The sequence below is a fragment of the Cryptotermes secundus genome, unplaced genomic scaffold (assembly GCF_002891405.2).
Source record: "Cryptotermes secundus unplaced genomic scaffold, Csec_1.0 scaffold1951, whole genome shotgun sequence".
Lineage (NCBI taxonomy): Eukaryota > Metazoa > Arthropoda > Insecta > Blattodea > Kalotermitidae > Cryptotermes > Cryptotermes secundus.
The window spans coordinates 629,747-642,361 of NW_019727443.1; the positions used below are offsets into that span (position 1 = coordinate 629,747).

Sequence of the window (12,615 nt, forward strand, 5' to 3'; positions counted from 1 at the left end):
ACATTCCACAAGACATAATCTTCAGAGGTGAGTTCATTTATTGACAGTCTTGTTTCCTCTTAAAGTCTGAAGTAAACACAATTAAATGGGGTCTTTATCACCTTTCTTCCAGGCAGTTCATTTTTGGGTAAAACATGAGTCTCTCTCTTTGGTAGTAAGTGTTAACAAAGTAATAAGTTGAATTGTATAGGAATACAAGAGAACAGGTGGGAAGAGAATTATGTTTTGTTGCAGAAATATGCCCATCATCACCTATGAACTGGCTTTCGTGTACATGAGGCAATTTTATTCAAATAGTTATATCCTGTGAAGTTTTTCAAAGTTGCTTTATGACAGATGAAATCTCCTCCGAGAGTTACGAAGTGAAGATGAGTGATCACTGCAGAAAGGAGAAGACACCATGTGGGAATATACCAAACCGTGATGAAAGGCCAGCATGTATAAAAAAATGTGTTCTAGGATGAAAACGGTATTTGCACAATAGAAGACAATGTTATGAACCGCGCGGTAATGCAGTAGATTACTGTGTTGTAGATTCATGTATACAAACGAACTCCGTAGCCTGTAGTCCGCAGGCGAACTATACCGACCGAGCCAACGCCACTTGTCGGCGAAGTGGTTTTATTTTTGTACTCCCGCAGGCAATAAACTAACAGACATGGGCAAAATACTTAAGCCGCGGAGATCCCAAAGGAAAGCTACTGTATAGCAATAAAAAGAAAAATAAATATTTTAAAACGAAGAAAGCAGTCTTCTGGGCTTTGGCGCCGTGTATATGTGNCTTTTAAAACGTTTCATGTCGGCCAAAACTGCATATGCAACGATCAATCTATGGAAGTAATCTACAGTAGGGTGGTCACAGATGAAATACATATGATTCAATATATCGAAAATGGTCGTTGCTAAGATAAAGTTTGTTTTGATCGTATACTACGCCAAAGATAGGTGTCATTTTAGTTGTTTTGAAGCCAAATTGAGCGAGCGAGCTACTTATATTTGTCATTTAACTTTCGAGGTGAGGCTTTAAAATGTGTTAAAGCGGTAGAACTTGGAATTTCTTGCATATGTGATGTTGAAATAGATAAATATTCGTAATAGAACCTGTGTTGTATTCGTTTACAAATTGAAGGTTAGCCGAATAATTTTGTTTGCTTAATCAAAGTAGTATGTTTAATTCTGTTTTTCGTGCATTGCCTACACGGGTGTCACAATATTTGACAGCCTCATATTTTACAGGTGGGTTGTAAATTGATACCTATGCATGAGCGTTCAAAGGTCACTTCATTGATAAAAAGAATTAAGATAAACGGAAGTTGAAAACATGTTTACTCATGAAGTATATTTAAATATAATATAGCGACACTAGACACCGTAATATAAGTTATTTGCACGTGTTTTGCAAAATTTGGCAGTCATTTCGGGAACATGCGGATTCAGTAGAAATCGAGATGATTTTATAGTGCTTGTCACAGTAATTTTGAAGATTGTTGAATATGATGTTAATTTGAATGTGTAGCCCGGCGCAAACAATTGAGAATGTAATCTATGCATAATTTTATATATCGGTATTAAGTTTGAGGTGCAAAGGTAGAAACATGGAAAATATTGCTTCCATATTCAGAGTATAGGACATGACATACCCTGAAGATGGAGGCAGCAACTTTTTCTGAAATGTTTGTATCTGATGTATCAAACCACATGCTGTTGCATCACAGAAAACTGTAATCTTATTTATTGTTGTAAGTCCAGTGCCACATGACTCAGCACTGTAACTACACTCATGAGAGGAAAAATATACAGTACTGATAGCAAAGGTGACTGATGCTAATTGATTTAGGTCCCACAGTGTAACAGTGGTACAGCAAACAAACTCATAATTGTCACTCAACAACTTGTATAATTTTTAGTATAAGGAATTTACTAGTTCTGTGACAGGTCCAAAGTTTCAGTTGTGTCTGCTGATACAGCATTTCTTCCTTTCCTATGTATCAGGGGTGCCCATACTTAAAAATAAAGTAAAAGTAAAGGTATCCCTGTAACAGGCTGTGGAGGCTCATAGGGTTGTGAGATGTTGAGGCTCCCACATTTTCTAGACCATGGGCTCATAGATGGCGGTAAGGTTGTCAGCCTTACAAACTGGCCACCCTTTACCCCGAAGAACATTCCAAGAATATTCCTGATACTCATTTCTGTTAGAGGGTGAGTCAACTCCAGGGCCATAGTGCGGCTGGTAAATTGAAAAAATCCAATGACCTCATCAGGATTTGATCCCACAAGCATTCAGCTTGTAGCATAGTGCCTCAACCAACTACGCTACTGCGTGCCCCTGGAGTGCCCATACTTACTGGAAAATGGGGCCACATGTTATAATTTACAGAAGTTCTGGAAACACGGTCATGGATTCAGTGACATAGGAGTGTAATGGGTATATACTTCTCTCACAGCAGTTTTTTTTTCTCCATATGTATACAACGATTGATTAATATTTTTCGTTTGAACTACACAGCTGCAGATCGTGAGCTACAGTTTGGTTATGTCTGTTTTAGGTAATTTGTTTTAGTTTTATTAAAAGTATAGCTTTCCTGCAGTAGGTAGAAACATAGGACATGGATCTGCAGGAGCTTCCCCTGTTGAATGAAGTGGTCGAGTAGGTAGTGCTCACACTTAACATTTAGGAAGAGACTAGCTATCCTGACAGATTTTTTCTCTAGTCCTTCCAGGCAAGTGCCTAGTCACAGTCCCATCGCATCATTTCAGTTGCATTATTCATTGCCATTGCTGAATGCTGTATAGCCTGAAGTACTAATAATGATGTTAAATAAATAAAAAATTAATAAACCATAATGCAGAGAAGTTGGTAGTAATGTTGACAGTCAGAAACTAAGAAATATGGCTTTGATATTTCCACAGTTTCGGCGTGGCGTGCAGTTGGCTTTCGAGGATATCACAGTCAGACAGACGTAGTGTCATTTTCAGACATGCAGGTTCACATATTACCAGCTCTTCAGGATAATTATATGTACCTGGTGAGTCACATCGGCCTTCATTAGTCTTGTAACTCATAGTACATAAAGATCAGAAGATTACACTATGTGCCAATGAAATCTGCGGGTAATTTTGAACTGCTGTTATCAGCTGCATGTTGTACAATAGTGCTTATGCTTGTTCTGGCTGAGTGTCAGACATTATCCAGAATTAAAATATGGTGGTCAGCCCCACATAGAACCAGGAGGCTTCAAATACCCTGTCCCCAAACAGTAAAGGTTAAGAGCATGGCCTGAACTGAAATTATTAATTTTCTGTTATTATTGTTTGGAGCCAGAACAGCTAAGTCAGTGTAGCGTAGGGCTATGGGATAGACACTGGGTTGGATTCACAATATGGGCAAGAGATTTTACTCTACAGAGTCCAGACTGACTCTGGGGCTCATCCAGCCTGCAATCCATACCAGGAACTCTTTTTTCTGGAGTTAGAGCAGCTGGTGCATGAAGCCTACCACTCACCTCCATCAAGTGCTGAGGTCAAGAATGCTGGAGCTGTATCTCCACTCCCCTATCTTCATTGCATGGGGCTGCTTAATTAATTAAGCACAGGGACAGCTTTGTCTTATTTTTACAGATTAACTTTGGTGCAGATATGTGTAATGCTTTTTCTTGTCCAGTGTAATATTTATATTTTTTAATGTAGGTGTTATGTATTCTGTGTCTAAAAAAATTTTCAAGGTGAGTCGTCATTGGATAGTGATATAGATCATTATGTCATTATTAGAAACTTAGCAGATTATGTTTTCAACATGCGATGGGAACCAAAGTCACCAGGGGCACATAGTAGCATAAGGTGGTTGAGGCACTGTGCTACAGGCTGGGTGATCGTGGGTTCAATTCCCAATCATATCACTGGATTTTCAGTTGACCTAATACTTCCAGCAGCATTGTGGCCCCAGGGTCGATTCTGCCTCTAACAGAAATAAGTACCTGGAATCTTCCCGGGGGGTAAAGGGCAGCGGGCCAGCGCATAAGACTGATAATCTAACCAGGAAAAGGTGGGAACCTCAACATCTCACAACCCTATGGGCCTCCTTGGCTTGTTACAGTGGTGGATTTACTTTTTTACTGTTTGCCAAAATCACCATACTAGGAAGAGAAAGAGAGAACTTGGAAAAATCACTATACTAGAGATCTTATTGAAAATGCAAGTTTTTTTTTTCTTCCATAAGGTTGCCAACTCAAGAGATCTTTTAGACAATGAGTAAGAATATTCAAATTATGTCATACTTTTCCATTGTGACACCATGTTCTTGTCCGCTCAAATGATATCATGTTTGTTTAGAGAGTAAGCCACGCCATAGCTCAAGCGGTTAGTGCTGGCTTCCCACCACAGTGGCCCGGGTTCAATCCTGGGTCTGGTCAAGTGGGATTTGTGGTGGACAGAGTGGCACTGGGGTGGGTTTTCCCTGAGTATTTCGGTTTCCCCTGCCAATCTTCATTCCACCAAATTCTCCCTCATCATAATCCCCTGGGGCAGGCACAATAGGCCAGTCAGTGGCCACCATGCCAAGTGGACCCAGTTGGACTCCACCCCCCACTAAGCGCTTAGAGAGCAATAAGATGTCACCCTCAGTTTGAAGTGGTGCAAGATCCAGACTATGAATAGTGAGCTCAGAGTGCAGACCAATATCAAGTTTGATTTCCAACATGTCTCTGCATTGTAGTGAGGCCCCATTTGTTTCCTTAAGTAGTAGCACTTTTTCTCTCTGTCAACAGATTGTGGATGAAGCAACAAAGGAGGCAGCTATTGTTGATCCCGTAGCCCCAGAGACAGTTGTTGACGCTGTGAAGAAACACGGTGTCAAACTCACCATGGTACTAACCACACATCATCATTGGTTAGTTATTGATTTCTGTTCATTTGTTTGACATTTCTGTAATGATAAATTTATGACGGTTTTTCAGATGCAAAAGAAATGTCAGAAAACTACCCTGAAGGTCAATAAAATAAATGACATATTTATCTGAGGAATAAGTGAGGAAGTAGAAAACATATAGTCCCAAGATCATTGACAGTGGTTTTGTTCATCACATGAGTACAGCATTGCAGTTGCACCAGTGACCAAGACTAGCCCTTTCTCTAGGCCCCATCTGAGCAGATCCTTTGCATCCTTTGCCTCCTTATACCTGATGAGGGATCCAGTTTGCAGAAGGTTCAGTATGTCAGATAGTCTTGAAAGGATTCTGACGATGGTGCATACTGTACTTCTTTTGGCTTATTTCGGAATTCACCCATCGTCCGGTATGTAAAAGACAAAAAGACAAGAAACCACGATGTTTCGGAGACTGGATCTGTCTCCGTCTTCAGGTGGACCAGTGATTGAGACTAGCTCTTTCTAAGGGGCCCAAGTGAGTAGGTTTATCCTTCCTTATCCACCTGAAGACGGAGACAGATCCAGTCTCCAAAACGTGTTTTTTTGTCTTTTTATCTTTTACATACCGGATGATGGGTGAAGTCCAAAATAAGCCAAAAGAAGTACATGTCAGATAGTGTCCAACATAATAGTCATATGAGAAAACCTCCCCTTGCTTACCCAGAACCTCACATTTGTATGGCACACCCTTCCTGTTGCTGCTCAGTCATGCTTGTGCTGAGGTGGTCACATTACCAAAACTGGAAATAGATTACATTTTTTTTAATTTCAGAAGGTAGGTGGCTGCGTGTGGTTTTATCTTTTCACTGGTCAGTTGCTGACAGGCTTGTTTAGCCAACATATTTGTGCATGGCAGTAGCATGGCAGTGCTTCATGGCTTCTTCCTGACTGGCAGGATTACAGCCACTTTCCAGAGCAGTGTTTACAATGGGTTACTTGGATTGAAACTTTTTTTGCAGGGATCATGCAGGTGGAAATGAGAGCATTGTAAAGAAGGTCGCAGGATTGGAAGTGTGTGGAGGAGACGATCGCATGGGAGCACTTACACGCAAAGTGGGTCATGGCGATGAATTAAAAATTGGACAGTTAAACATACGATGTCTGTTTACACCATGTCACACTTCAGGCCATATCTGCTATTTTGTTGAATCACCGGGCGATGATCCAGCAGTGTTTACAGGTAACCCTCACCAAGTTCAGGTCCATTAGTGCAACATACACCATACTTATTAGAATATTACTCCTGATTTCTATTTGTACTGATGTGTATGTCAGTTTTCATTCTTGTAACTGTTAAAAATTCTTGTGATACTTCATTCAGTATAGTGAATTGCATGCCCAATAAATCAGGGTTTGATTTCCTGCAGGGACAAAGATCTTTTTGAAGCATCCAATCCAGCTCTGAAGCCCATTCAGCCTCCTATCCAATGGCTATGGGGGTGTCCTTTCCTAAGGATAAAGTGACCAGGGTGTGAAGCTGACCACTTACCTCCACTTAGTGCCAGGGTTAAGATTGTGTCGAACTATACCTCCATTACCCCATACATCTTCATGGCTTGACGCTTAATTAATCACAAAGACAAGTTGATCTTTTACTTTAAACATAAAAAATATTTGCACCCCTTGAACAGATGCAGACGAGAGTATGACAGTTGTAATAAACCGTACGTTAAATGCCAGAAACACTCATTCTGCGTGATGAGCAGGAGAGGAGATGGACAGGGGACATCCCCAGAATATACATGTAGCATGCATCATCTCAGTTTGATGGTGTATGCGGACACCATATAGGTAATTCATTCAATAATTTTATTTTTCCAGGGGACACCTTGTTTGTTGCTGGTTGTGGGAGATTTTTTGAAGGAAGCCCTGATCAGATGTATAAAGGTCTTGTGGAAACTCTGGGGAAACTCCCTGATCAAACAGTAAGTTGTGTTATTTATACATTTTTTGTTAATACCTTACTAAAAGAAGTATCCATTTATTGCCCGGGATATGGTTGTTTTCATTGTCATGATCCCAGGATGCAGTAGCTAAAACTTTAACAAATGAGTAACAGAGAAACAGGTTTTGACAGTGTTTGGTGAATAGGCCGAGTTGGATGACCAGTGAGGGTTGGATTCTATGTGAGGATGGAGACTTTCTCTCTTCCACATGCAGACCAAGTGTAGGGCCTAACCAGCTTCCTGTCCAGTGGGTACCAAGGGCTCTTTCCCATGAAATAGAATAGCTGATGTATGCTGCTAACTACTTATGCCATCTAATGATGAAAGTTAAGAAAGACTGGAGCTATACCTCCAAAGACATCTAAGGTTCATAGTGGGCTTTAATGCCAGTCTTTGCCTTCTGAGCTTGAAAAAGATTAATCTCTGAACTTCACTGTATACTGATGTTATTTAAAGGAATTATTTGTATGTAATGCTTCATCATTCTTTTTATTTCCAACTTTACCCTACCAACTACAATTAATTTGCATGAAAATTTAAAGAAGGCACTTTGTAAATGGAAATATGTAGAACTCCTTCTGTCTGTTGTTCCTGTGTGTGAAGTACCAGAAGACACATCAGGATGTATAAACAGCAAGGATTTAACACTTGATGTGCAGCCACGATGCACTAAATTTGTAAAGCAGGAGGTGTCTGACAGTAAATCTGTTTGGGGAAGTTGTGATGTCAGAAGCCTTCTGACAGGATAGAAGAAGTTAAAAGTTCTGTTCTTCCTGTGAATATTTCAGAGAGTGTTTTGTGGGCATGAATACACAGTTGGAAACCTGAAGTTTGCCCGTCATGTAGAGCCGAATAACATCGACATAGAAGAAAAAATGTCGTGGGCCCAGAACAAGCGAACAAAAATGGAACCAACAGTACCCTCAACAATTGGTATGTATTGGACCTGTCTGCTGACCCAATTCTGAAAGATTCATGAATGGCAAGAACAGTGTAATGCAGATATTAGTAGAGAAAATCAGTACAGTGGTAGTGGCTGCCATTATGAAACTGCATTTTTCCCACGTGCTGTATCTGCGTTGTATACGATTCTCATGACAAACAGCAGTTATTTCACTAAACGGTGGTAACAGGTTGGTCTTTGAAATGAAGATGCAGTACTCGTATGTTTTCTGCGATGTAGGAATTGAATTGTTATATATTATTAGATAGCATCACGGTTCAAAAAGATAATAAACAGTAGTTTGCCTTTTAGTTTTTATGGCCTCACTGTGTGGCCTACTGGTCAGAGTTCCTGGCTACTGATCCAGAGGTCTGGGTTCAATTCCCAGCACTACCAGATTTTCTGAGAAGAAGTGGGTCTAGAATGGGGTCCATTCTTGAGAATAATTGAGGAGCTATTTCAAGGAAATAGCAGCTCCAGTCTAGAAAACCGAAATTAACAGCCATGGGTATTCGTTGTGCTGACCACGCGACATCCTCTAGCTGCCAATGTTTGCACTAACTTCGCTGACAAGCGGTGGTTGCTCGGTCAGTATAGTTTGCTTGTGAACTAAAATCAGAGAGGTTTTTCTTTCAGTCATTGAACATGATAGCAGCTTCCACCCACTGTTACATGCTCTTCTCACATAGTGCAGAGGATACAAGGCAGTGCTTATTGTTAGAGAATGGCTAATGCTGGTCTTGTAAAAGCAGGAAATGGGTGGGTGCTTACAAGCATATATTTGCCTGAATACGTTATGTTGAAAGTAAGGCCTATGTGGTACGTGTAAGTTGGATTGTGAGTAAAATTCGTGAAGCAGATGAGTATTTCAGAGCTTCACTTTGTGTGGAAGGGATAAGAACTCTGCTCCATAAGATAAGATCCCTGTGGCTGGGTGTGTAGCTTTTGGTGTGTATTATATATCCTGTCTAAGCATCTCTGAGGATACATCATACCTTGTGTCGTGAAACAGGACCTTGAGGAGTGTATTCTTTTGCAGTGTCACTTAATTACTCAATGCCATAAATACAATTCAGAGTAACTATAACACAAAATGTTGAACACGTCGTTTCTCACAGTCGCTCCTTTCGTATTAACAACTCTCACTAGAATGTAGAACTGTCAAACTCTGCGTGCTGGCTAACCACTGCCTTCTGTCAGCACACACACCGTCGGCTTCCACTGCTCTCTGTCTGGGCACAACACACACTGCCTTGTGTCGGCATACACGCCGTCAGCTTCCACTGCTCTCTGTCTGGGCACAACACACTGCCATGCTTGGGCCTCAGCTGGCTTCTGATAGTGTTCCCTGTTGCCCTAGCAGCAGCAGCAGCGTCCTCTGTTACATCACAGCGGGAAAGTGTTTACTGTCTCGTTGCCTAGCACAGCTCCTCTGCTGTTGCATCACCGCAGGGAAGTGTTTACTGGCCTGTTGCCCCTATCAGCAATAGCGGCTCCTATGCTGTTACCCGCAATGTGTGCATTATCGCGTCGCACCGAGTCCACAATTCCCAACACCTTGAGTAGGCAACCGAACGGATATAAAAGCCCTGTATAAAGATCTTTGGTATGGCAGTTTTGGTTCTCATCCTATGTTGAAAATAGATTCTGTGGTAACTTTATGAATGATGTAATGATCCAGGTCACTGTCTGTGAACCTGGGCAGGCACACGGTGCATAGTTGGTTGAGGCACTGTGCTACAAGCTGGAAGGTCATGAGTTCAATTACTGATGAGGTTATTGGATATTTCAGTAACCCTAATCCTTTCAGCCACGCTTTGGCTCTGCAGTTGACACAGCCTCTAACAGAAATGAGTGTCAGTAATCTTCCTGAGGGTAAAGAGCAGGCAACACATAAGGCTGAAAACCTCACCATCTGTGAGCTGATTGTCTAGAGGATGTGGGAGCCTCAATTTCTCAACAACCCTATGGGCCTCCACATTACAGGGATACCTTGGCACATAAGGCTGACAGCCTCACTGCCACCTGTGTGCTGATTGTCTAGAAAATGTGGGAGCCTCGAAGTCCTCTTACAGGGATAAGGCTACCTTACTGGGGTAGCCTGCATCACCTACTTTAGGTAGCAACACTACTGCCATAAGAGAGCAATTGTGTAATTTTAACATTAGACAGGCCAGAGGGATCAGATCTGAGATGATGAAAGTAACCCCATTTTGTGTGTGCATCTGAGGGTTTGCCACACTGTCACTGGGGAACCCAGCCATTGTTTCATGTGCTGCACCAACTTCATTCCAGTTTCCAGATGTCTGGGTTAAGTTGTATTGTGATTTAATGAATTTGTTTTGGCCTTCAGGTGAGGAAAAGCGGATCAATCCTTTTATGAGGGTCCATGAATCAACGGTACAGCAGCATGCAGGACAGAATGAAGCAATTGCTACAATGGGATTCATCAGGAGAGAAAAGGACAGCTTTAAGGCTTAAATGTGTTCATTGATCCAGGTTTGCATGGTAATAATTGATGCCATTTATACATACAAGTAATTTATTTAAGGAAGAATGTTATAAGTAGCAGCATAAATCTGAGAACAGATCAGATGTGGTTCACAATATGATGTAAATTTCCTTGTTTTAATGGAATGTACTATCATCTAGTGTAAAGAATATGTGGTCCAAACTTCTTAAATATTGGTACTTAAGAATGAGACATGAAGCACATACTGTGTTATTCGCAAATTCTCAACATTTCTGTCACATATTATACCAAATGCATAAACATTCTACACTTTGCTTAACATTTACCATAATGATTCTAAATGCATGGCATAGTTCATCATACAGTAGTACAGGTACATAAGGACTGCTAAGGCTCCTCAAGAAAGTACTAAAAGACCCATGGATTTTGGTCAGATAAAGATGTCAAGGCCACAATGGTGCGGTGCTTCCAGCATCAAGAAATCCATCAACCCATGGATGAATGGGATCCATGAGGATTTTTTTTCCAGTGGCCTCTATTCCTTTGTCCATATTTTGAATTTATAAACAACCTCACATGTTAGCATTTGTAGAATTATTTTTAAAAGGTGAAATAGGAACTAGTAGTGTAGAACTGCTCACATGATGTGAGGCTCTTTCAAGACTTTTGCACTGTTCTGAATGTACTGTATACAGAATCTTTCATTTGTTACGGAATGGCATTGAAGTGATGTTTAAGTAAGGTAGCTTCAATATGGGAATATTTCGGTAGTATGTGAGATCTGAGGTTCTCATGGCAGTGACTGTTTTTGGGGATGTGACCCATGTGGTCTTGTAGATGTTTACTGACATTTTGGAGGAACGTGCTGCCTCTGTCTTCAGGGTAGAAGAGCAGGGTGAACATGGAGAAGTATTGTAGCACGTAGACCATTGCTAAGTGATGGCTTTGCAAACATGATCCCACCGAAACAACTGACTGCAAGAATGAGGAGTGGGTGTTCTGTACACAGTCCGTGCCAGTGGGTTTTTATAAATGGGATAAAGTTTAGAGCTTAGTCAGTTGTCAGATTCACCAGCCAGTAAGGACATAAGCAGAGAACATCCATTATCAGGAAATGGCTACTGAAAACAAATTGAGAAGACTTGGTGCATGCTGTAGAGCGTGAATTAACGATAGCCCTATAGTTACTATCTGTAAGTGGTCATTAAATCCAATTACCAATCCAAACCCCATTTATAGTCACTCAGACATGTGACAACTGGTGTCAGAAGTGGGATCCATTCATGAGCTTCTGCTGACAGCGGGTAACATTCAGGATCATCATGGGTACCTCCAGGTGGTCTTGGCTCTGTAGAGCCCTTCGAGCAGATGGGCCGCCGGACTCAGTTCTACCAGGCCACTTTCCACTCTGAGGGGGCTCGCCAGTGAAGCCATCACTCACTCCATCGCATTATACAGGTATTGCCTAGTCACTGGCCATTACCAGGCTGGGGCTCCATAGTGTCATGTCTTGTCCTCTGAAAGACGCAGCATTTGGCTGGCTAGGTCCAGACATGCATCATATGTTGTGGACAGGGACTGGGCCAAGTCAGTAAAGATCTATGAGACCATGTGGCATTACATACCAGAAGACATCAATCTGCATTGTAATAGTTGGACAAAGAGATTCAATAATGCACATTCTGTAGTTCAAACAAATCTTCCACAGTGAATGCCACATCTGTTACTTCTGGCAGTTACTGTCCTACAGTGCCCATACTTCCTACTATTAGATACAGGTAAAGGAACAATAACATCAAGTTGGGAAAGAGTTAAATAGTTCCGTTCAGTGTGACTAGTTAAGATTTTCTTATTTCAATTATTCACGCCCTTACATGTTTCGGTCTTCAGAGACCATCTTCAGAGGGACACCTTTACATCAATACAGTTAGAAGCCACTATTACAGTACATGTTCTAAGAGTTAAAATATATACATACAATATAAATAATATATTATTAATAGTAATAGTATATTATTTATATTGTATACAGGGTGTCCCAGGAGGAATGGACCAAACTTCGGGAGGGTGTTCCTTATGTTAAAGTATGCCGATATAACCCAAAACACCTATGTCCAAAGTTGAACGGTTACGGAGATAATGGCCCGAGAAGTGTCAAACTTTGACCGGTGTTACACACTTGTTGATTACAAAATACATATTAAAACTGGCAGGAATATGTGGATTCTGTAATGTTAATAATGTACGTAACATCAAACCAACTTGTGAGTGACGGAAAGCCATAAAATTGAAGTACAAAATACTCGCTCGCCATGTCATAATTGTCCTTAGG

General features: G+C 41.1%; 1 protein-coding gene across 2 annotated transcripts; it reads left to right on the forward strand.

Annotated features, from left to right (window-relative positions):
* Nucleotides 1–913: 913 nt before the first annotated feature.
* Nucleotides 914–10,308, forward strand: LOC111864867 (hydroxyacylglutathione hydrolase, mitochondrial). Of its 2 annotated transcripts, none has more exons than XM_033751608.1 (7): nt 914–1,236; nt 2,911–3,026; nt 4,764–4,885; nt 5,881–6,101; nt 6,743–6,846; nt 7,656–7,800; nt 10,164–10,308. In XM_033751608.1, exons 1-7 carry the CDS (start codon nt 1,167–1,169, stop codon nt 10,289–10,291), a joined length of 906 nt encoding a protein of 301 aa, XP_033607499.1. In that variant the 5' UTR covers nt 914–1,166; the 3' UTR covers nt 10,292–10,308. The 2 variants fall into 2 exon arrangements, with proteins under 2 accessions (XP_033607499.1, XP_033607500.1); XM_033751609.1 differs by having other exon boundaries at nt 914–1,015.
* Nucleotides 10,309–12,615: the final 2,307 nt, after the last annotated feature.